Raw genomic sequence first — 26,127 nt, 5'->3', positions numbered from 1 at the left:
ATTTTGCCAAGACAACTCACTCTGCATAACACACATTCTCTTCCAACAACCTAAGAGACGGCTTTATAGATGGACTTCACCAGATGGACAACACCGAAATCAGATTGACTACATCCTTTGCAGCCAAAGGTGGCGGACATCTATACAGTCGGTAAAAACAAGACCTGGAGCTGACTGTAGTTCTGATCACGAACTTCTTATTGCACAATTTAGGATCAGACTAAAGAGATTAGGGAAGACCCACAGATCAGCTAGATATGAGCTCACTAATATTGCTAAGGAATATGCAGTGGAGGTGAAGAATTGATTTAAGGGACTGGACTTAGTAGATAGGATTCCGGAAGAACTCTGGACAGAACTTCGCAACATTGTTCAGGAGGCGGCAACAAAATACATCGCAAAGAAAGAGAAAACCAAGAAGGCAAAATGGCTGTCTGCTGAGACACTAGAAGTAGCCCAAGGAAGAAGGAAAGCAAAAGGCAACAGTGATAGGGGGAGATATGCCCAATTAAATGCAAAATTCCAGAGTTTAGCCAGAAGAGATAAGGAATTATTTTTAAACAAGCAATGCGCGGAAGTGGAAGAAGACAATAGAATAGGAAGGACAAGAGACCTCTTCCAGAAAATTAGAAAGATCGGAGGTAAATTCCAGGCAACAATGGGTATGATCAAAAACAAAGATGGCAAGGACCTAACAGAAGAAGAAGCGATCAAGAAAAGGTGGCAAGAATATACAGAAGACCTGTATAGGAAGGATAACAATATCGGGGATAGCTTTGACGGTGTGGTCAGTGAGCTAGAGCCAGACATCCTGAAGAGTGAGGTTGAATGGGCCTTAAGAAGCATTGCTAATAACAAGGCAGCAGGAGACGACGGTATCCCAGCTGAACTGTTCAAAATCTTGCGAGATGATGCTGTCAAGGTAATGCATGCTATATGCCAGCAAATTTGGAAAACACAAGAATGGCCATCAGACTGGAAAAAATCAACTTATATCCCCATACCATAAAAGGGAAACACTAGAGAATGTTCGAACTATCGAACAGTGGCACTCATTTCACATGCCAGGAAGGTAATGCTCAAGATCCTTCAAGGTAGACTTCAGCAATTCATGGAGCGAGAATTGCCAGATGTACAAGCTGGGTTTAGAAAAGGCAGAGGAACTAGGGACCAAATTGCCAATATCCGCTGGATAATGGAAAAAGCCAGGGAGTTTCAGAAAAACATCTATTTCTGTTTTATTGACTATTCTAAAGCCTTTGACTGTGTGGACCATAACAAATTGTGGCAAGTTCTTAGTGGTATGGGGATACCAAGTCATCTTGTCTGCCTCCTGAGGAATCTGTATAACACCAAGTAGCAACAGTAAGAACAGACCACAGAACAACGGACTGGTTTAAGATTGGGAAAGTTGTATACTCTCACCCTACCTATTCAACTTGTACACAGAACACATCATGCGACATGTTGGGCTTGAGGAATTCAAGGCTGGAGTTAAAATCGCTGGAAGAAACATTAACAATCTCAGATATGCAGAAGATACCACTTTGATGGCTGAAAGCGAAGAAGAACTGAGGAGCCTTATGATGAAGGTGAAAGAAGAAAGTGCAAAAGCTGGCTTGCAGCTAAACCTGAAAAAAATCAAGATTATGGCAACCAGCTTGATTGATAACTGGCAAATAGAGGGAGAAACTGTAGAAGCAGTGAAAGACTTTGTATTTCTAGGTGCGAAGATTACTGCAGTTGCTGACTGCAGTCAGGAAATCAGAAGACGGTTACTCCTTGGGTGAAGAGCAATAACAAATCTCGATAAAATAGTCAAGAGCAGAGACCTCACACTGACAACAAAGGTCTGCATAGTTAAAGCAATGGTGTTCCCCGTAGTAACATATGGCTGCGAGAGCTGGACCATAAGGAAGGCTGAGAGAAGGAAGATAGATGCTTTGGAACTGTGGTGTTGGAGGAAAATTCTGAGAGTGCCTTGGACTGCAAAAAGATCAAACCAGTCCATCCTCCAGGAAATAAAGCCAGACTGCTCACTTGAGGGAATGATATTAAAGGCAAAACCGAAATACTTTGGCCACATAATGAGAAGACAGGACACCCTGGAGAAGATGCTGATGCTAGGGAGAGTGGAAGGCAAAAGGAAGAGGGGCCGACCAAGGGCAAGATGGATGGATGATATTCTAGAGGTGACGGACTCATCCCTGGGGGAGCTGGGGGTGTTGACGACCAACAGGAAGCTCTGGCGTGGGCTGGTCCATGAAGTCACGAAGAGTTGGAAGTGACTAAACAAATAAACAACAACAGGATGCTCACTGTTTCCCAGTTGAAACTATGGTTGAGTCTGTCCATGTGTTGTGAGATTAAGGAGTTCTCATCGTGTCTTCTGATTGCTAGTTGGTTTTCGTGGATGTGCTCTCCTAGTCTTCTGCCTGTCTGTCCTACATAGTGGCTGTTACAGTCTCTGCATTGTATGTTGTAAATAACTCCTGTTTTTTCTTCTTGGGCTATTGGGTCTTTTGGGTTGCTTAATGTGTTTTGAAGAGTTTTAGTTGGTTTATGTGCTACGGTGATGCCATGTGGTTGTTACAGTCTGTTGGTGGTTTCTGAGATGTTTCTGATGTATGGCAGTGTTATCCTTTTCATAGTTTCCATTGGTTGGGTTGTAGTGGGTTGGGTGGTGAGGCACTTTTTGGTAAAGTTGAGTGGGTATCCATTTTGTTGGAAGATGCTGTACAGATGATCTTTTTCTTTTTTCTGGTGTTCTGGGTGGCTGCAGTGTGTAAGTGCTCGTCTGAATAATGTTCTTACACAGCTTCTCTTGTGGGAGGTTGGATTGTTACTTTGGTAGTGGAGCACTTGGTTGGTGTGGTTATCTTTCCTGTAGACTTGTGTTTCTAACTTACCATCATTTCCTCTACTGATGAGGATGTCCAGGAATGGTAGTGAGTTGTTGTTTTCTTCCTCCCTTGTGAATTTTATTCCATTAAAGATGTTATTGATGGTTTTGTGGGTTTCTTCCAGTTGTTTATTTTGTATTACGACAAAAGTGTCATCTACATACCAGATCCATACTTTGGGTTGTGTGTGTGGGAGTGCTATCCTTTCCAGACGCTGCATTACAATCTCTGCTATAAGTCCTGAAATCAGTGATCCCATGGGTGTTCCTTTGATCTGTTGGTATATTTCTCCATCAAACTGAAAGTAGGTTGTAAGGCAGAGGTTGATGAGATCCGTTATCCTGGGTATTTCTATTGTGGTGTATTTGGCTAGGTCAGGTGTGTTGCGCAGAACTGCAGCCATAGATTCTTTCGCTAGTGCCAGGTCTATGGATGTGAAGAGAGCTGTAACGTCAAATGATACCATGATCTCATCTTCTATTTTTATGTTTTTGATCTTCTGGAGGCACTGTAGTGGGGAGTTGATCGACTGTTCACTCTCCCCTGTGAGGTGTCTGAGTTTCTTTGTAAGCTCTTTAGCTGTGTTATATGTGGGAGTCCCTGGTAATGATACAATGGGCGGAAGTAGTATGCCCGGCTTGTGTATCTTGGGGTGTCCGTAGAAGCGTGGGAGGACGGGTCCACTGCTTTTCATCCACCTCTTCTCTTCTTGTGTAATTTGACCTTTCTTGGTGAGGTTGTTGAGAATTCTTTTTACCTGGTTGTCCAGTTTCTGTATGGGATTGGTGTTCACTGGGGTGTAAGTTTCTTTGTCCTCAAAGAAGGACAGGTGTAGCTTTGTCTCATACTTTCTAAAAAGTACAAATCTGCCTGCTGGCTAATCTATCTATTTCAAAGAAAACTGACTTGAAAAAGGATTGTGACCATCTGTTGCAAAGAAAGATCATCTACCCATATTTTCAACGAAGTTTACTTTGGCAAAAGTTATTATATGATTCATCTATTCTCTGAATTAACATCAACATTTGACTAATAAACTATTAGATGCTCAAATATATCTTATAGCATAAATAGGCATCTAAAATGTGGCTCCAACTTCCAGGGCCGCAACTGGGGGGGCAAGCGGGGCATGTGCCCTGGGCGCCACGTTGGGGGGGGTGCCAAAATGAAAAAATAGTATTTGTATACTGAACGTTTTATTAATTTAATGTATAATAGAATAATAAAACTTGCTAACACCTCCCTTACCAACCCATGAGGGAGGGCACAGAATCCATGTTTGCCCCGGGTGACACAGACCCTAGTTGTGGGCTGCCAACTCCCAAGTTAGTCAAGAATTTACTAGATGGTCTTGGACAGAACTGCAGGTTCAGGAAAGTAATCACACAAAGCAAAGACCATTATTGTTTTAAGTTAATTCCTCTTCCAAATATTCCAGTTTTTGTTACTGACAATTTCTGGTGATTTGCATGCATGAAAATTGTATCACACCGTCTCATAATATTTTTGGGTGGAAGAATAAAATGCAAATGTGTTTTGCAGTCAAAATATCTAAAACGCATTTTACATTTCTTTAGTTATTTTCTTTTTCCATCTGTAGCTATCTCTCCTGCAAGCTGTTGCTATAATGAAACTGTGAACACCTTGCGATATGCTTCAAATGCCAAAAAAATTATTAACAAACCTCGGGTAAATGAGGTGAGCTACTTGTGCTGTTTCTTTTTTTCTTATTAAGCATTTTTGTTAGTTGCTTGAAAGGATTATATCATTTTTGTTTGTATAATTTTAACGTATATTTTAAAATACTGATAGTTCTTTTAGTGTGGCCTTTTTTCCTAATTCATTCCAGGTAGTTCTCACTTACCAAACACTATTGGGACCAGCAACTCTATCACTAAGCAACATGGGTTGTTAAGTGAATGTCGTGTGACTGCACTGGACTTACGACGTCAGTTCTGCTGCGGTTTTTAAGCAAATCACCATGGTTTGTTAAGCGTGACATCACATGACTGCAGCTTGCAACTTCCTGCCAGCTTCCCCATTAACTTGCTTGTTGGAAGCCGGCTGTGAAGGTCACAAATAGCAATCATGTGACCACAGAATGCTGCAGCCATCATAAATGCATGCTGGTTGCCAAGCACCTGAATCATGATCATGTGACCACAGGGATGCTGCGACCGCTGCAAGTTTGAGGACTGGTGATAAAACTACTTTTTTCAGCACTGTTGTAACTCCAAACAGTCACTGAATGAGGCAGTCAGTAAGTGAGGACTACTTGTATGGTAAAGTGTGCTTCCACCATATATTTACTTACTACACATGCTATCCCCCAGTAATCATCACACTTTGAGAAGGAAGATTTACTGTAATTTAGACATTTACGATTGGGAGAAGTAAGAATGTTGTGCAATCCTTGATTTTTTTTTCATTCCTGGTAATTAGGGCATAATATATTGAGTGGTAATGCCAAGAAATGTCCAATAAATATTGTTTATAACCAATGAATTGTGTCCTTGCATTTTAAAAAGTATGTTGATGTCTAATTTTTCAGGATGCAAATGTGAAACTGATTAGAGAATTACAAGAAGAAATAGATAGATTGAAGGTTATGTTGATGAACTTTGAGATGGTATGTGAGATTATATTACCTATATTGAATCAAAATCATTCTGTCAATCTGTACAAAAATACATTGTTAGAAGTATAATTTTGCTGTATACCAAATCAGATGGCAATCCAGTATTGCCTATTATGATTGGCTTTTTCCCAAGATATCTGTCAGATTTCTTACTGCCAGGATCTTAAACTGGACCAAGGCTCTTGCATCTGCAATTAAATCTTTTAAAAAATCGTTTTAATTCTTCAGAGTATATCATATTTATTTTTGTCATTAAACTTTCTGTAATTTGGCAGAGCATGATACAATGTACTTCTCATGCAATGGGCCAAATTTCTGCTGTGATTTACAGGATGGTGCTGGTTGGCTATAATTAATGAGCTAGGGCAGGATCTCTGTTTCCAAATTAGATTTCAGCTCACAAGAAGTCAATAAAAGGAAAATAAAATGTCCTGGCCACTGCCAAATATTATACATAATGCCCTACTTGTACAGAGATGTGAACAAGAAAATTGAAGCTACATTTTAGATACTTAGCATTGAATGGATTTCAAAAAATGGACAGACAAAATAAAATAAAATATATATTCATTTCTTATATAGCCTTAGAAATTAGTGTATTGTGAATATAAGAATGTTAGGCCTCCTACAATATGAATAGTCAAATATAGCATAATTGTGACACAGTCTTTTCTGTTCTGGCTTTATCTTCCCACTCTCAGGTCATTGATATGTACTAAATATAGAAACATTTCAGAGATCTTATTAATGCTTTGTCTCCACAGATGAATTCTAGTCCTTCATGGAGTGATGACAAAGATGGAAATCTTACGGAATTAGTACTTCAGAATGAAATTAAGGTTTGTATGCATTGTGTTTTTCTCAGAAACCATGCAAAATTGCTCATGCTGTAGATTAATATCTGGGAGAGAAGGGAAAAATAGAAAATGGGAGTGGAAGAAGAGTTTTGAAATATTTCCAAATATTTTTGTTTGATAAATAAAACGGGTAAGATATGAATGAAATGTATTTGGAAATACTCACACCAAATCAAAAAATTTTAAAGGTAAAGTAGCTTATATTAATATAGGCAAAACATAACTTTTCAGAAGTTGGTGAAAATGATAAAAGAATAAAAAAGAATAAAAAGAAGTAGAAACTGCTGACAATGATAGTGTTTTACATTTAGAAAATGTATATTTTGGATTTGATTCAACTACCCCACACACTCCTTTTCTCAATCTTTTTCCTGTGGAAATTATCTTTTTCTATACCAGTTGACACAATGGAAAAAAAAATTCTAGGGAATTGTCCTTTTTTTTTTTTTTTTGCTGCAATGCTGATTATTTTTTCTGTTTTCAACTTAACCATTTGCCTTCAGCAATTTGAAGTTCCAATTGTATCACAAATTAAAAACATACTAAAATAAATTTGATCTGTAAATTCATAATTATTATTTGAACAAACTTTTTAATTATATTCAGTGCATACTTTTATAAGCAAACCAAATTATAAATGTTTTAAAGTAACAAAGTTACTTTATATCAGTAAAGGATATTAAGAATTAAATATTGTATATATTTTAGTTTTTTTCCAAAAAGAAACTTTTAAAATATATTGGAATTTTATGTTTCTAATCATGACCCTCATTTTAGAAATGGAATAAGCAATTCAGTGCTACGTTCTATGTATTTTTTATCGTCAAATTTGTATGATTGGTGTCCCTTAATGCAATTTATGAAAAAAATCACTGTGCTGTTAAGGTTTCTGGTTTGGTATTCTGTTCAGGAAGATAAGACGCTCCATTTCTTGACTACAGGAATCAAAATAATAGTTTTCACCTATTCAAGTGCTGTGAATCAACCTACTCAATTTGGGCCACAACTATCCAGTATATTGGATAGAGTAATGTGTACTATTAAATAATAGAGTAATTATTTCCCAGCAACAGTTGGAGTAATATATAGCCCTTAATAATTTTGTCTTTCTTGCATGAAAAAAACTTGTATTAAAATATGCATTTTTTTTCTCATTTATCGTCCCCGAAGATTGACCAGTTGACCAAAGACTGGACAGATAAATGGATTAACAGAAAAGCTATTATGGAAGAGTACAGTGTGGATATCAACAAGAAAAAGGCTGGAGTGACAATAGATTCCAGTTTACCTCATTTCATGGCCATGGACGATGATATCCTTAGTACTGGAGTCTTACTGTATCATCTCAGGGTGAGATGAGACCTCTATATTTGGCTATTTCTTTGAAATGATGTAAGCCTTGATTATGAGTAAAAAATGTTGAATCTGTGGCATTTGCTTAATAATGTAACTCAGAATAATTGAAAATGTTTTGAAAAGGTTCAGAAGATAGAACTTCTAAATGTTCATATTTTAATTTAAATTTTCTTCTTCCATGCCTGATATATTATCTGGGCTTCATAGTATTGTTTTGTAGGAGGAAACCTCAGATATTAAACATCTGAGTAGCATAATCAACAACGTAGTAATAAAGACTAGCAGTAAATTTGGATAACTAGCTGTATTCTTAAAATAGGAGTACACTTTTTTATCTTTACCCTAATAATCTGACTTTATTGCATCATGGAGTTTAATATGTCTGCCTGTTGTTATTGTAGTTATGATTTGCATTTTTATGTCACTCAAACCCTAAAGTTCTTACATTTTAAATTATAATTGCCATTACTGTAGTTTTTTATTTTAAATATATCAGTATGCTGAAAAAGAAAATATGATACCTACATATGAAACATCTTTGGTAATAAATTTATACATTTATACATTTTAAAGTTTTTAAAATTATTTATTGTTTCTTTGTATGCTCAAAGTGTGCAAATAGGCTGTCGTCTTAGCTGGCAAAACACGAAGGAAAAAGGATAGATTAAAAAGAAATGTATTTTAAGAATCAGCATTTATACCCCCCAAAATATAGAACATCCAACTTGTTAATCACTTGCCTAAGAGAAATATCACTTACAAGGAAGTTGTAATATAAATTATAACATCTGTGCATTTTAATATTACCATGTTTGCTTTTAAAGTACTTAAAATATAATGTTAATCTTATTTTTAAATTTACATATCTAAAGCAACATTGTGTGTTTTTTTAATCTGTTCAGTTGTGTCCAATTGTGCCTGGGTTGGGGCTTTCCGGTAGAGTAGGAGGAGAGAGGCTCTCCTGCTTTACTGGGAAGGCTCTCTGTCCCAGATCCATGCTCCAGCCATCTGGCAAAATGTGTGCCTTCTTCCATCCTCTCCCCACCTAGGGAGAATGATTACTGGATGTTTTCTCTGCCAGCAGGAAAATCCACCAGGCGCTGCACCTTTACTTGCCCTGCAGTAAACATTTAGGACAATGCCACTCACGAACCACATTAATGAAGCAGAGTAAACATACTTTGTATCACTTTAGGGACTGGAAACCATTGCAGAGCTGATACAGAGTCTGTCCTTATTATTGGTATTTCAGCACAATTATTGTGAGATAATTATGGGGGAATATACGAAATTAAGGAATTTGTGCATATGTGCATTAATATATCACATTCTTTTGTTTCTTCTAAACTAACATTCATCATTTAAAATACGCACGTTGTTAAATTTCAGCTGGCAAAAAATATTTCAGACAATTTGCCTGATGAACTTTTTTCATCTTAAAGTTTTGGTGCGTGCATGATTTCACAATTGATGCAAATGCCATACTTACCCAGCTGAAATATTTTCCCTAAGTGTTCTATTAGAACAAAAACCTGGATCTTTTTCAAATGCCTGTTCAGGAGTTTGGCAAGATTTACAAAGAATGTCTGTTGTGGCAGAGCAATAGCTCTGACACAGTAGCACATCTGGCTTGATTTTTGGGGGATTTTGCAATCCTACTACATCAGTTTCAGGAAGACTGCGGTAGTAGTAGTGACGTTTATTGTTGTAACCACTGGTTATAACATAGAATGCAGTAGAAAGATTTTTTAAATAATTATTTTAAATATTTATATTTATAACAAAGCAAAACAGGTCTTTTTTCCCCCGTGTTAATTAATTTACAGTACTTGAAAGAGTCTGAGGATATTTTTGTATGGCAAGAAGCCTAGATTCCAGTTTTTATCAACAGAACCCTTATTAAACCCTTTTAGGTCTGTTTCATTAACACTACACTAACAACTTTGTCCCCTCTTTCTTTGCTTCTAGATGCTGCTTTTTCTTTTCTTTATGCTTTTGCCCTTTTAAAATTCAGGTATCTGTTATTTCATCTGCAGAACAAGAAGGTAAAATGCTGTTTTTCCTTTCCATAATCAAATGCTGCTGTGCCATGTGCATGAATGGCAAAGAAGATCCCTATATTCTTCCCATTACTGTATTTTAACATACCTATTTATGGATCTTTTTTGGCTGATGGCAGCAACTGCTATAAAATCGGAAATACAGAATTACGTTGTAATGAACTCTCTTGATAGGAGTAAGGATCCTTTGTGTCAATTGGTCTCAGTGCCTAATGATGCATATTATTTGTTTGTTTGTTTGTTTGTTTGTTTTATCCCGTCTTTATTATTTTTATAAATATCTCGGTGACACAAATGTTCTCTGGCCCACGTTTCTTCCTCTTACCAAATTATAAATTGAATGGAAACTGGAAACTGGCTAGTTTTTACCTGCTTTCTTCTGTCCTGCTGCTGCTAGTGTCTTATGGCAGCAGAGAGGAGTGCAGAGTCTCTCCCGGTTTTATGAATAATGGGTATTCTTGGTGGGCAAAAAATTCCCTTTTGAAAAAGGTTTGCTTAAATTTCCCTTAGTTTGTCTCCTTTTCTTTTCTTATTGTTGTCATCCATTTTGCTCTAATTGGAATGATGCCTCCCCGAAACATTCAGTTGGGGTAATTTAACCAGTAAATATAAACAAGCACTACTTCTTACTGAATGTAAAAAAAATCCCACCACTTCTGTAGCCTTCCCTGCTAGAGGAGTACATTGAGGGCTGTGAAACTAGACCTTCAGATAAGTTCCCAAAAAATACTTCACAGTAAAACCCTCCACGTAACTAATGCCGATCCTACCTGACAACGTAGAGCTTTTCTCTATTTCATATAAAAAGTTGACATTTGAATTGGTGATGCGTCCTGCATGATGTTCAGTGGCAGCAGGCTAGCTTAGGGACACAGGAACATAACTCTATCCTTCATCAGAAGGTGAAAGGCCAGGGGACTCAGAATGGAGGTTGTCGTTGCTCCCCAGCCACACCCCAAAATCTCTGCCAAGGCAGCTAGCTACTGTAGCAGTTGTAGGATCAAGCTTGCCCTTCTAAAACTCATTTATCACATTTCGTACACATGTTACTTGATTGGGCAAGAACAGAATAAATATTCCATACATTTGTTAATTTCCCTTAGGCAAGAAATATTTTCCACTTTTATCTAGAAGTAAATCTGTTTAGTTGTTTCTGTAGAAATGAAATAATTGTGGATAAAGGCTACAGTTTGTCGTTTGACATGTTTTACATATTCCATTCATAAAAGTTATGTTTATATGCCAGATTATAGTCCAACATTATTTTTTTGATTTAGGATTATTTAATTTTTTAAAACATGTTTTAGAAGACATTTTACATGTCACATGACACTTCCCTCTTTTGGGTTAAAATGATCTTATACGGGAGGCAGGTAGTAGCTAAGGTAATACTGTTGCGCTTCAGAATTGGTATATAATTTGGGAATCATGTAATCCATTATATTTACAGTAGTATGTAATATTATCTACTTGAAAATATATACTTTGGTTTTTCATTTTACTTGGGGGCATCTCTTTCATATTTATTTAGATAGTGGATCTCTAAAGTAAAGTGTGCCAATGTTAGTACTGTAATGTCTTCTTCCTCCTTAGACAAAGTAATAAATCCTATAAAGTTTCTTTTTTAAAAGGTGTTTGAACATCACTTTCATAAGGAGGATCGAAAGTGTTGGGATAATTAGGTAGACTTTTATATTTTATACATGAACAGCTCATAGAATATCAGTGGAATATTTGTACATCTCTCCTTTAAAACTGGGAATTCAGAATGTACCTAAAGGATCAGAGTATACACACAAAGCTAAAATGTCACATGCAAACTAAAAAGTGTGCATTACTATTCATGTTTGAGAGAAACAATTTAATTCCTAGGAACAGATAGGAAATACACCCTGTTTACACCCTAACCAAAGGTGTAGGTCGCCTGGAAAACTGGCATTTGGCAATAGTTCAGGAATTGAAAAAGAGAAAATTATAAGTTTATTATTAAAAATGGAGATAAGCTGTATGTCGGGCAAATAGATAAATGACACATAAGTAGTCCATTTGTGGAAAAATCAGGAAAATGGGGTATGTCTGAAATATTACAAAAACTTAGAGGATTTATTCTGGTGTTCCAAAGAATTTCATGTTAAAGTTTCTGATTAAATACAGACTAGCTTATATTGTATATAACGTAAAATCTGCAAATTTTAGATGTATGCCATCTAGAGTTATTGCTGTCAAAAGAAATCCCTTATTCAGGTAAAAGTTGTCAAAGCAAGTGTTTGCTATGTGCTAATACTGAGAATGAAACTAAATTTAGTGTGATTGTCTCAATTTTTTAGGAAGGAACAACCAAAATTGGAAGAAGTGATTCAAACCAGGAGCAAGATATTGGTAAGAATTATGATATGGGAATCAAGAGTTTACAAACTTAAGATCTCCCTAATTAAAAGCTTTGTTATGTTTTTTCATGGGTTCATTTATTGGGAATATGTGTACGTAAAGTTGCCAAAAAAACTACTTGGATATGTTCATGAAATCACCAGGAGTTGAGCTTAATTTAAAGGAGATTGGACTGATTTTTTACATTGACCAACATTAGGTTCATAAAATGATGTACATTTCCATGGGATATTATATTCCATTCCACATGTAATTGAAATAACATTATAAATTGGCTAATTTATATTATAATGTACTATAATTGGTAATAAATTATACATCAGTGCAGTCAGCTATAAAACAAAATCATTCTTTCAAAAAATGGTTACGCTGGGTATTGTGAGGAAGGTAAATCCTGTGTGGTAAGGAAACCATTCTTTAATCATATGTATTGTATTGAGATTGGGCCGATACATTTTGATGGAGTAAATCTTAATGGTTGAGCAAAATTTTGACCCTGATGGGAACACTGGTATGTGTAAATATGCAGGTATTCCCTTCACCCCATATACACACGCTGGCATGCATACACCACACACACTGCTTCTCACCTCTCTTCTACCCATATGTGTACACACCTGGGAAGAAGGAAGTATGAGGCACCACCATTTTCTCTAGCAACCTGCTTTTATTAGTGATTTTATTAAAATTAATGATTTTAAGGTTAGTCACTGAGAGGAAGATGGAAAGATGCCCTGGGAAGAACGAGCATAGATGCTGTTCATCTCCAAATATAGATGCGTGGAGAGTAATGGTAAACCTAGTCCTTTTCAATCTAAGCCAGCCTTTCTCTACCTTTTGATCCTGGAGGAACCCTTGAAATATTTTTCAGGCCTCGGGGAACCCCTGCACATTCAGGCTCAAATATAGGCCAGAAGTTACAAAATTATTATATTCATTTCATGTGTAGGCCTGTATATATGCATTAACAGTGTTCTTAAACTAAAAATAAGGAATGACACTTACCTCTTTAATGTGAAGTTGCCCGAATTTGAAATATTTTTAAAAATAAATGGTGATCTCCCAGGGAACCCCTAGTGACCTCTCACGGAGCCCTAGGGTTCCATAGAACCCTGGTTGAGAAACCCTGATCTAAGCTGTTCTGCTCAAAATTGTTGCTTTTCCTACTGCTAATGCAGTAGAAAACTGGCAGTCCTCCACTGCATTAGCATGGGTTGTAAGAAGGACGAAGCGAAAAGGTGTCCTCTTTCCTCTAGGAACCAATGCAGATTACTGGCTTCCTCTGTAATAACTTTCGGCAAGCTGTCTGATCCAGCCAGCCAACACACTAACCAGAGTAGCAGGTTCTTGAGCACCAGATTGCTGGTTTTCCACTAGTGATAGTAACAGCAAAGTAGCAGTCCATTTCTTGCTACTCAGCTGTTCGTATTGATCAACTGTCTGCTAATGGGGAAAGCAACCAGGGCTCCCTGCAAGCTATCCATCCATGTCTTCATTATTTTAGGCATTGTGTAAATTATTATTACTACTAATAAACATATCAATTCTTACTAGTTTTTCTAGATACACTGAAGTTTTGAAATCTATACACTTTCTAGTGTTGCAGGGTCAATGGATTGAAAGGGACCATTGTATTGTAGACAATCGGCATGGGATTGTGACTCTGCGGCCTCTTCAGGGAGCACATTGTGTTGTAAATGGCCATGAAGTAACTGATTCTGTTCGTTTATCACAAGGTAAGTAATATACCTTACCTATATATACCTATTTTTTTAAACAGCATTATTGCCATCAGCTACATCATGGTGATATGGTTAAATGACTCAAGAATAATCGTATTCTTGTAGTAGGATCATAAAGTACTTTCAGACATTCCGTCGCTTAATCATAACCATGTTTATTTACTTCTGAATCAGTGTTCATAGGACTGCAAATAATTTCTAGTTACAGAAAGTATGAATGCAGTAATTGTCATAGTTCATTTTATTTAAGAGAAAATAAGGTTGAGATGTAGTTATATTTTCTAAGGCCATATTCCATTCAAATTTATCATTGATCCATGATGATCATTGATTTTATTTCCATTGTGCATAGTTTTGTCTTACAGACCTTGATGAAGGAGTGCAACAGAATGTCTTTGAGTTCAGAATTTAATGTGCACAGAATTTTTAATGCAAAGATTCATACCTAGGGATGAAATCAGATGTAGAACTAATAGTAGCTACTGACAGTTCTGTCTTCTCTAGATTTATCTAGTCCCTTTAAACCCCCTTAAAACCATCTAAACTGGTGACCATCATACATGTTTTTCTTCCTCTTTTGTAATATTGGAACTCATGAGTCACCCATGACATTTTTTTGCAGTATAGTCAGGACAAACAAAGGAAGCAATTCTGCACACAGCACATAATCTGTGGAATTAACTTTCTAAGATGCTGTGAGTGCATTTCTATATTGACTTTCACGCATTTGGAGCACTATTCCCCCTTACTATGGGGATGGCTCATGGGGATGAGTATTTACCCCAGTTAATTATTTAATGAACATCAGTGAGATTTAACCCCCCACCTTCTATGATAAGAGAGGGGAGATAGAGCACTATTTACTACAATTGTATGCCACCCCAATCCAATTCTGGAAACTCTGAGTGACTTCCAAAATAATGCAAGAATTACTATAAAATCACGATGAAACAACAGCAAAACAAAGCAAAAAAAAAAAACTGTCTCAAGGAACTACTGAAAGCGTGCAGGCCCATACAGGAGGGTTCTCCTTATCACAAATCAACTCCTCAGGTTCTCTAGAGTGACCAGGCCTTGTGGCCTTCTGAAAAACCAGAGGGATAGGAGTCAGTCTAATCTCAAGTGGGATGCTGTTCTGGAAAAGGGGGCCATGACTGAGAAGGCTTGTCCTCATGGTCCTTGGAGATGACATTCCTTAACAGAAGTAACCTGGAGAGTTCACACCTTCACAACCTTATTGGGCAGGCAGAAGAAGGCAGAAGAAGAAACCACTGGGAGAAGGCAGTCCCATAGATATTCAAGTCCTAGGCTGTATGGAACTTTAAAAATGGCATCCAGCACCTTGAACTGCACCTGGAAAGAAACTGAATATCAGCACTCAGTAAAAATGTCTTTTAGTTACTAAGGGCACTTCAGATGAGTTCTCATCTGCCTATGTGATAGATTAATCATGGCTTCCTCCTGTTTGCAGCCTCCAATACAGGTAGTCCTCGTTTAACGACTGTTCGTTTAGTAACTGTTTGAAGTTACATCCGTGCTGAAAAAAGTGACTTACGATGGTCCTTGCGACCATCTCAGCGTCCCCACAGTCATGTGATCACTATTTAGGTGCTTGGCAACTGTCACACATTTACAACAGTCACAGCATCCCACGGTCACGTGACCACCATTTGCAACCTTCCCAGCCAGCTTCTGACAGGCAAAGTCAATGGGGAAGCTGGCAGGAGTTCGCAAGTTGCAGTCACATCATGTCTCGCTTAACGACCTGTGGTGATTCACTTAACAACTGCAGCCGGGACTGCTGGAACTGCCGTCATAAGTCAGCACAGTCACGTGATGGGGTTGCCAGTCCCTATAATTAAGCAAAGACTACCTGTAGAGAACTCCTGTGTCTAAACAAAGTGTAGCTACAGGAGTGGTTGGGTTTCATTTTGATCTCAGCTACAAACCAGTAGCTGAGCATTGATTGCCCAAGACATTGCTACTCACCTATTGGCCAGGTAGACATATTCTGATAGGCTGTTGCTTCTTAGAAGCTCTACAGACGCAGAGTACAAAGGTGCTTTCAGTGCCCTGGTAACCATGATGAGAACAACTCACTCAAGCTCTGTTCAGTTGAAAATGTTAAACTGAGAGCCTTGGATAATGGCAAGTCTCATAATCAAGAACAGCCCTAATATGATAGTCTCAAAACAAACAAACATATGAACAACCCCTCTCTCCCAAAGCAAATTAATAGATGACATCAGATAGTTAACTATCTTTAAAAGGTTAAAAAAATTACAAAGCACAAAATATTGTCCTGGAATATACTGTGAATATACACAAAAATAATTTCACGAAAGTTTAACTATCCTTATTTTCTAATTTTGCTTTTTCCTTTCCTCCTTTTTAGGAGCTCTAGTTGTTCTGGGCAAAGCTCACAAATTTAGATTCAACCATCCTACTGAAGCTGCCCTTTTAAGACAGAGGCGTTCAGTAAGTTTAGAGTGCATTGTGTGTGTGTGTGTGTGTGTATTTCTTTTCCAATCGCTAAATAGGGGAAAATATTTTTAATGTTGTATATTTGTTAGCCAGTAAAGTTAAGTGCTTCTAAAGGGCATTGCAACAAATGAAAAAGCTATGATATATGATCCATTTGAGAATTCACACAATCTTTTATGATGGTTCTTCATTGTGGTCTTTGTGACTTGTACACATTGGTTCTACACCTCTGCAGAGCTGTTCAAAATTTTCTAGAACATGCAGAATTTTTGGCAGGTATCAACACTCATATATTACACATGACTAGGTGTGGCGCTCTCTCTAAGCATATCTTCCCAGTAGCTGTCACTGTCTTCTTGGATTGGCCATTGGGCTTTGTTGTATCAACTTTGCCATACCCCCAATCATTTGGCATATAGTTCTTGAGATAGCTCATGATACTGTGATGCACATACACATGATTCTCCTTGCATATTCTTCTCCTCTTCCCCAGCATAAATGTGCCTAAGAATGATTTTTTTTTTTCCGAATAGTTTCATAATCAGCAATTTCCTGTGACATTAGTTTTCATCCCTGTGGCATTTCTGCTCTTCAGGATGCCTCTTCGAGGCATTTTTTCACCAACTTCATTGTCAAGAGTTAGATTTACATCCTCTGATGTTCCTCCTTCCAAGCACACTGCAACTATCATTACCTTGGAGATTTGCAGATCTCTCAAGAGGAAAGGACTGTGTACTTTGATGCCTCTTTCTTCCAGTGGTTTTTCCATTTATTTTGCTACCCAGTGCTTATATTGCTGGCTGAAGGTCTCCATTCCTAAAATGAGCAGTTTTTTTTTTTAATAGTATAATTTCTTGGTCTGAAAGTTCAACAACCATCTCAGGTTATGGAAGAGCCTGTTTGCCAGCTAGTGCAAGCTGGTTCGAATCCTCCAGTCCTAAGTCCCATACTTCCAGTTATGCTGAAGACAATGAAAGACTACTAAGCTAAAGCAACCATTGTGCCATGAACTCATCATTTGGAGAATCTCTGTAAGATAAAAGAAGGCTTCCAATTCTTATTTCAACATCCACTACTAGTTCCTTTATAGTGGAAATGTCTCAGATTCCTACCATCAGCAATATTTTACATTCAAAGACATTTCAAAATATATTTCCCATCCATTCAGAAACTGAAAATGTTTGATATAATGCCATATGCTATATAAAAATAAAGAAATATTTCCTAGATTAGTACTTTTCTCTCTCTTTTTTTCATCCTTATGTATGTTCCACCAGGCTTGTATTGGAAACCAAAGCTAGATCAAGGATCTCCCTTTTTATGAAGATGGCTTATTTAGTATTAAAACCGACAATAACCCTAACCCCTGGAGTTTTTTCTAACTGCATTGCATCAGTGTAGCATACATTTGCCTGAAAGGAATATATTATACCCTATGTGGATGACTGCCTCTTAGTTGGGCCATCGCATACCAAGCTTTTTCACAGATTTCTCAGATATGTTTCCTTTCACATGACTTGGGAGTTCAGATCAGCTCTGGGAAGTCTTCCCTCATTCCTGCATAGGTTATCATAGGGGAAAAATAGATGCTACTAGGGTAGCCATCATCCTTCTGCTGTCACAGCTAAATATATTTCATGGTTTCACACACTGGTTCATCTCTGCAATGAGAGTGAAGGCCTGAGTTGTCCTTCATCTGCTGGGCCATATTGTAGCTGTGGATTTGGTTATTCATTTTGCTTGTCTTCAGAGGAGCCATTTACTGGCATGATATTTATGCACCATCTCCTGGGTTCAGATGTCAGATAGCACAGTCTCCCCAACCTTTTTTGTATCTGGCGGCTGGTTACAAACACTCTCCTTGAGTATATAGCTTTCATATTTCTCTCACCACTGATGCTTCCATTTCATTTTATCAGACACTCCTATAGTTTTCTGGTGCCCAAGGAAATACATGTGGCACAAAGTCCATCCTGCTTTTTTTGCAGATATGGCACTGATATATTACACAATTACTCTGGTAACCCATATGCCAGAGTTTTGAACATTCAGGGCATGGTCTATTATTATTGCAAAACGCTTTGATTCATGCTAAACCTACAATATGAAAGTGAAACTAAATCTTTATTTGAGCTATTCAGATACTGGGCTCCAGGGAATAGGGACCATATTCTACAAGAAAACTCAGCAAGAATGAGGATTGCCAGTAGATTAATCATTCTGTGGTTTTTATTTTCTTCCATATCATTTGTTTTTAACAGATCTGTGAAACGTCCTCTGCAGTGAATTGTAGATCTCTTGAATGGCTAGATCTGGATGGAGATTTTCCTTCCCTTTCCTATAGCATTTATCCAGCTGAAACAGAAAGGTACATTAAAAAGGATTTAACTAAACAAAGGTGCCATTTTTCTGGATTCTTTTTTTTTTAAGTTTGCAAATTTAGGCTTAATTTCTTTTTACAATATACGTGAGCCAGTATTAGAATTAATTCTTTCACTGTTCTATGGTGCTGAAATTAACCAAACATTTTACTTATTTTATTTTTATTTTATTTCATTATTTACAGTATATAAATAATATTTTCTGTCATTTTGAGAGAACTTGAAAGTGTGTGAGGATGTGGAGCAAACCTTTTAGAACTAAGCCAATGGGAAATAAAGTGATTAAATATTACAATTATATGCAGTGAAAATATATTGTTTGTTTTCGCAGTATACATTCTACAGCTGGCAGTGAATGCAAGTCTTCTAAAAAGAGGTAAGAGGATAAGTTGGCCTATAGCTAAAATCAGTTGGTGGGTCATGAACTTGCTGAAGGATTGCAAACTAGGATTTTGTGTAATTTGTGTATCTGTGAATTATACAGCTTAAAAACAGCACTGTAATTATCCTCAATTAATTATGTTGCCAATTAGGGGCATTATCTGTTTTCTAAATAGCATTACACATAACTTACTAATTTATCATAAGAGTAAGAATCAGAATTTCCTATTTATGGATGTGAATTCATGCACAGTCATCACATATATGGATTTTCTGGTCTCCCAACTCTGCAATTATTGGAGATGCTGAGATGAAAGATCAGAACAGAGTAAAACCCAGTGGGTTGGGTAAACTTAGCTTTTATTAGTTAATTAGATTTGTATTCCACCTAAAATTTAAGTGCTCAAGACAATATATACAATGCTCAGTTTCTGTTTTTCTCTTAGTCAAAGTAAATTGGACTAAAAGCTAGTGACAGGCCCAAAGTCCTCAAGTAAGCTGAGGGTGGACTGGAACTTAAGCCCCCCCACCTCCTCAGTTCATGCCCAGTGGTTTAACTTGTATAATATACTGGCTTCTAGATTATAGGCAGTCTAGAAATCTTCAGGTGTTCAATGGTATGTATGGATATTAAATAACTAATATTCCTTGGGTGTGATAGTATTGGGCAATATCTGCCCATCTCCAACATTGCCATTTTGAGGAAGGTTCAGGAAAAAATTGAGGCTTGTTTGAATTTTGGAAGAAGCAAAGGGTGGGGGGTTGCTTCCAAGAGGCTTAGTTGATCATCTAATGTGTTGACTTCACTCAGGCAGGGCGGACATTTTTTGCCTGTTTTGTCAGGGGTTATTTGGGGATAAGGGTGAGAATTGCCTTTAATTTGTGGGGGCAGCCTCAGCAATGAGATCATAGGTCAGTGGGGTGCAAATGAGGTGCTGAACTATAGACTGTAGGTTGCCTACCTCTGATACAGAGTAGTAGTTTAGATTGTTGTTGGGCCTCATTGATTATTTTTCTTAACTAAGAAATCTAAAACAGTTGTCTCTATTGCTGCTTATTTATAATTTCAACTTTCGCAGCTGCCTGCTCATATAAGACTGTCTGGAGGAGAAATTTTGTTATTGTCATTGTTCAGGGTGCCTTGCCCATCGCTGATTTTCTTACTGAAGTATCAGTAATAATTTTAAAGGGGATTCCAGTGGGGTTTTTTTGGAATATTAATTTTATTTATTTATCAAATTTGTCACCGCTCATCTCCTCCCATCAGAGGGACTCTGCTGCAAAGTCTGTGCAAAACTTAAATCCTAGAGCTTTAATGTATGATCCAAAGACATAAATCCATGTGTGTAGGGAATGCCATTAAGAAAGCCATACAGGTGTGAGTACCAGACTGACAATGGCTATCCAAAAAAGCTAAAAAGAGTGAAATCTGGTTAGCATTTGGACAGAAGACCATTAGAAACACTCAGAATTGCAAGCTAGACTGGGAGCTTAAAAAAAATTCCAGAAAAATATTACCAAGAAAACCTTATGAACATGTCCATGTTATCACCAGGAATGGAGTTTCACTTGGGGAAGTCTTTAATTTACCAATTTTAGCATGAAGAAAACTGTTCTTTACACCTTTCTGGAGATGCTAGTCAATTTTCTTCTTCAGGCAAGGTTTCTGAAATATATCTTGCCCAGCAACCCATAGCAGGTAAACAAAATTAAACAGAGCATTATGCTTATTCTTGTGTTTCATCATTCTGAGCAGCCTTAGTTTATATGATTGATAGGGGAAGAGGAAAAAATCCTTTACTTTTTATAACAGCTTCCCAGCAATGAATTACTGGTAGGCTGCCACTATAGCCTGAACCTTGCTTCAATACTCTAGGCCAGTTTTTCTCAATCTTGGCAGCTTGAAGATGTGTGGACTTCAGTGCTGGCTGGGGAATTCTGGGAGTTGAAGTCCATGCATCTTCAAGCTGCCAAGGTTAAGAAACACCGCTCAAGGCTGTGTAGATGCTGGAGAACTTGTAAGATACATCCCTTCGGTCCAACTCTTAAAAATAAAAGTAAATAAGGTATTTGGATTTATTTTCTCAAAACCCAGGTAAGAATCTTATGAACCATCCTTGGAACATAAGACATAAGAGAGTAGCTTAAGACCTTTGACATTTTAGCAATTAGGAAAATGTCAAATCCCATTGCCAAACGATATATATACTTTTTATACCCAGCCAAATGTCAAGGTATAAAAAGTATATATTAAAAAAAAGAGAAAACAAAAAAAAGGAAGAAAAAAAGAGCATTGCAATCACCATGCAGTCCATTTAATTTTGAGCTGAACCCAGAACCAGACTGGTGTGCTCTTAATTTTAGGTTACCTGTCCTCTGATATCAGATCCAGTGAATGATCTGGCCACAACATTTTGCACCACCACCACCCTCATGTTCTTCAGGGTCATCTCCTCATACAGTGCTTTTCCTGGTACAAGATTGTGCATAACTGACCATCTGTCTCCAAGAAGATGCAGTGCACATAGCTTACTAGCTAAGCTGACGAAAAGCCCTGTGTGTTCAGAGTTGTCCAAGCAGCAGGTGTAATATTTAAATAACAAAGCCAAATATATAATTGGAAAACCAATTCCCTGTGTCAGTAGATCATTACCAGTTGCACCTCAGTCTTTGCTGTGTGAGATTTATTAAGTCTTATCCATCCCAATACTGCTCCACTATTTGCTGTGGATAACTCCACAGCAAAAGCTGGGGATTATCCATATATTGATGGCGTCTATATATCAGTGACAAAACTGTGGAAAGAAGTATTAAGTATTATGCCACTTTTAAATATTCAAGATACTCATGCTCCAATACTAGATTTAAATTATTGCATTGTCTTTTGATAAACTTCAGTTGAGATGGGTTTGTACAAAGACTTGCGAATTTCTAACTGCTTCTGTATCTGCAAAATGTAGGTTTTATTTGTGTAGGGGAGTATACATGTGTGCACACACAATTTAGAAAGGTTTTAACTATTATGAATATTTGTATACTTTGGTATTCTTACACCATAGCGTAGCCTCTCTGTTCCGAAAATCTGGACCTTTATCTCAGCTGCACTATTTCACAGGAGTTAATTGTAGAACTGTTAAGTTAAATTTAATATCTGCTCCTGCGTAATTGCTACCGCTGGGTTTTGTGCTTGGTTTATGATGTGGTTTTGAAAACAGACTCTTAATTGGATGGATATTCTAGGGAGGAGATGAATTGAATAGGAATGCAAATTGCTGGATGAACCCGATGTGTTGCAACTCAGATTTTAAGAGCTCTAACTGTCCAGCTTTCAATTATTTGGGAGAATATTTAACAGATTTGTGATCTTTCCATATCCTTATTGTTTAAATACAAAAATTCAGTAAAATGTACTTTTAGTACAAGAGCAAGAAAGACATTTTCTGATAAAGCTTTTTTCTTTAAAGAAAGCTATGGTTTTAAGGGACTATGGTTTGTTTGTTTTTTTGCTCATATTTTGTTTTTGTGGCTCAGTATTTGACTGCAGCAAAGCTCTCGGTTTCATTGACTAGGCAGTTGCTGCCATAGCTACTAAAAACTGCATTATGCTGTAGAAGCCGCCAGATTCTGCATCAGCCTTAAAGGTGTTTTGTGAAGAGAGGAAGGAGTTATACAATAGGAACCTGATGACAAAACGTTGCAAAGAAAATATGATTCTATTGAAGGTTGATTTAATGTGCTTGCTGTGAAATGTATATATAGAAACGGAAGATCCCAGCTGTTTCTACAGCCCTGGAAATATTCTCAGTAATTAGATATGTATGGTTTGTAAAGGTCAGTTGAATTTTTAAAATTTGCATTGTTACTTTTTCTTAATATGAATACCAATATTGTAATAATGCCATCATGCTTATTTAGTTGATGAGGAATGTGTGTTAATATTCCAGAGGGGCATTCTGTATTACACATGCTTTAGTTGGTGTTGGTTCTGCATTTCTAATTCCAAAAACAGAAACAGAACAGAGTCTTCTGTATCACTTTCAGGTAGATTATTTATCTTTTCCAGGAACTTGATGTTAATGATGTTTGAATTTGAAAGCAGTGGAACCTGAGCAGTAAGGGACATTTGTGGGGGCTTGAAATGCAGAGATGTAAGAGTGCCTGAAAGAATCTAGAATTGTTCCTATATCTGGATGGCAATGTTTTATTGATCTGTAAAACAACAAGCTGTTTGATTAGAAGTGTGCTTTTAGAATGTAAAATTATTGTTTACTTTACATTTATTTAACATTTGCACTTTGTATAGAATATTTGGGAAAAGGAGCTGTAGATGAACACCTGATTTCTACTGCTACAATTCTATTTAAGTTTATTCTATCATTTATTATCCATAAAGTATATGTCATGACAATCTAGTTACTGAAATTAATTTTTGTGCTTTAAATGTCAGAACTGACTGTGGATTGTGAGATACAACCCCAGGCCATGACATTTTCTAGTTCTCTAGTTTTATTGCAACAGAGATTCTAATGTATTCAACAATAACTCATGTCAGTGTCGCTGTATGAATCTTCATCACCCACCTGCTTACTGCAGTGGTCTGAATATGGAAATGACCGTTCTTGTTTTTTGGCTTGAACTTGCTGACATTATTGAAAACACTTTGCAGCAAAATGCTCATAATTTTCCCATGTGACATTAATTGTGTATCTCTGCTTTATATTATAGTATTAGTATACAACTAGACAACCTGTGACCTATTGGGTCATCATTTCAGAGATATTTCCTTACCAGGTTCCTCAATGCCTTCAACAATGGCAGAGCTTCTGATGTGATGCCTTCACTGGAAAAGTTCTTAAAAATTCAGGGAGATATTCAGAGATGTATCTACCTTGAAAATAGCCCATTCATATTGAACTGTATAGCACAGTCAAACATCAGGAGGTGACCACAGGAAATGTTTGATGACATTTTGCATTATGTCATAAAATGTTTTATGATAATTTTTATGTCACAAAATGGTTTATAAAATTTGCCAAATTTCTATTCCATGGGAGTCATGGGTCCTGGATTTGGACGCATTCTGTAAATTAGCCCATTTGAGATACCTTGGTTCAAAAATTGTTGCCCTACAATGCACCGTTTCATTCAGTTAAAGGTTACAAACAAACGGACACAAGAGTTTTAGTAGTATCCAGATAGATGTTATGCTTAGAAAAACTGTTTGTCAAGTTCTGACAAGGAGTGTTTCTTAAAGTCCAAAATGCTTCCTATCGTTGTTGCCATAAGGAAATGTTTTGGTGACCACGAAGAGGATCATTACACAGCCTTTCAGCTTTGTTCAGACACAATGTCGGTGTCTAAAATACTGGGATTTACCTAAAGCTTCTCATTTAAGGCTACTAAAAATCTGTCTTCCATTACTTGGTCTAAGTACATTTTGGATGTGTCTACATTTCCTAAGCCATTTTTATGTTTGGAGGGAGAAAGATAAAAGAGTTTTGGCCAACTTTAAATACTTGAGGACTATCAAAGGAACTGGAGAAAGTATGACTTTGATTCTGAGTATCCGCAGTACCTTGAACTATAAACCAAAAGCAGTGGTTGGGTTTGCACAACACGTGCAACACAGCTGGCCAGTCATATTTTAGCCTCGAGTCTTGTGTGAATCCAGTCAGCAGCTTTGAACATTTCACCAGTTTAATCAATGCAAGCCTTTACAAGAGTTCAGAAGTATCAGGTAATATAAAAGATAAACCTGACAGGATTCTAGGAATACCCTTCTTAGGTACGCTGGCCTCTCCCCAGCTATATTTCAACAAGAGATAAATTTCCACTTAAGCCTGACCTTCACTTGACACCTTAATCTATCCAGGAGGGAAGTCTTGTAACGTATTATCAAGGTCATCTGCTTTCAGTATTCAGGACTGCAAGTATCACTTTAGTATTTCAATTGGAGCTTGGGGTAAATATGAACAGAAATTAAATAGTAATATATTATCTAAAACAAAACAAAACAGAATCTTGCTGCTTTTGGAAAGTGTTGACTCATCTGTGTTTACAGATGTCTGACAAAAATGAGTTCTTGCAGCAACCAGACACCACACGTTTGCTTGCTTATTTTTTTTTTCCAGGCACAAAGAGCATAACTCAATCCCTTCGTTGCTGGACCTCATGCTCCTCCTGTTCTTTAGACTTTTAGCCGGTCCAGTTCAAAACTCTAGCAGGTGGTTTAGGACAGAAGTACCAGATAGAATGAGAAGGGGTTTCAGAAACAGATAAGAGCCTGACGGTTGAGAGGAGGAAAGTGAAGACAGTGGGCTTGTGCATAAAGAATGATTCCTTCTCTTTTTTAAAAAAAAAAATGAAGCTTTTCAGCCCCAAGGGTTTTATCGGTTCACCCATCTTGCCAGCAGAATGGCTGCCATCAGTGAAACAGGGGAGAGGAAATTCCCCTTCCTCTTCAGTCTCCTGAACATCCCCACAATCTGCTGTCGATCTGGGAGAGGGGGTTACAGAAAGAAGCAGCAAAGTCCAATGTTGTGAAAGTTCACTTTTATGGGGAAACTACCCATAATGATTATAACCAAGTGGGATAATTGGAACTGCACCTAGTATTTAGCATAGTATAACACATTATTATATTTTATGCAGGGTTTAGAAGTACAATTCTCCCTAATTGAAGTTGGACTTAATAATAATTATAGTGATTGCCAGTTTTTTCCAGCCTTACACAGCTGTTTGCGTGAGTGACATAAATATTTAGATGGTAGCATTGTTAATTCATTATGTTCTAAATGTAGTTAGGTAATAACTTGTTTCCTTGGGGTGAACCTAAGCAGTTAATGGGCTTGGAGGCCACATACAAGATATTTTGGTTGATTATATGACTGGTGGCAAAATAGACAATGGAGGTTTATTCACCTTCTGTTTAATGTTA

At 37.2% G+C, this 26,127-nt stretch overlaps 1 protein-coding gene across 1 annotated transcript in view; it reads left to right on the top strand.

Annotated features, from left to right (window-relative positions):
- STARD9 (StAR related lipid transfer domain containing 9) overlaps positions 1-26,127 on the top strand; it is a 113,682-nt gene that overhangs the window by 50,038 nt on the left and 37,517 nt on the right. The window contains exons 13-22 of the mRNA XM_063318298.1: positions 4,504-4,601; positions 5,455-5,532; positions 6,306-6,380; positions 7,569-7,748; positions 12,142-12,193; positions 13,801-13,938; positions 16,340-16,422; positions 18,690-18,796; positions 19,141-19,185; positions 23,135-23,231. Coding sequence (XP_063174368.1) covers positions 4,504-4,601; positions 5,455-5,532; positions 6,306-6,380; positions 7,569-7,748; positions 12,142-12,193; positions 13,801-13,938; positions 16,340-16,422; positions 18,690-18,796; positions 19,141-19,185; positions 23,135-23,231 — 953 coding nt within the window. The remainder of the gene's footprint in view (positions 1-4,503; positions 4,602-5,454; positions 5,533-6,305; positions 6,381-7,568; positions 7,749-12,141; positions 12,194-13,800; positions 13,939-16,339; positions 16,423-18,689; positions 18,797-19,140; positions 19,186-23,134; positions 23,232-26,127) is intronic.

The sequence above is a fragment of the Candoia aspera genome, chromosome 1 (genome assembly GCF_035149785.1).
Source record: "Candoia aspera isolate rCanAsp1 chromosome 1, rCanAsp1.hap2, whole genome shotgun sequence".
In the NCBI taxonomy this organism is placed as follows: Eukaryota; Metazoa; Chordata; class Lepidosauria; order Squamata; family Boidae; genus Candoia; species Candoia aspera.
Note: the sequence above shows the minus strand (reverse complement) of the source record. Positions and strands in the feature narration are given on the sequence as shown.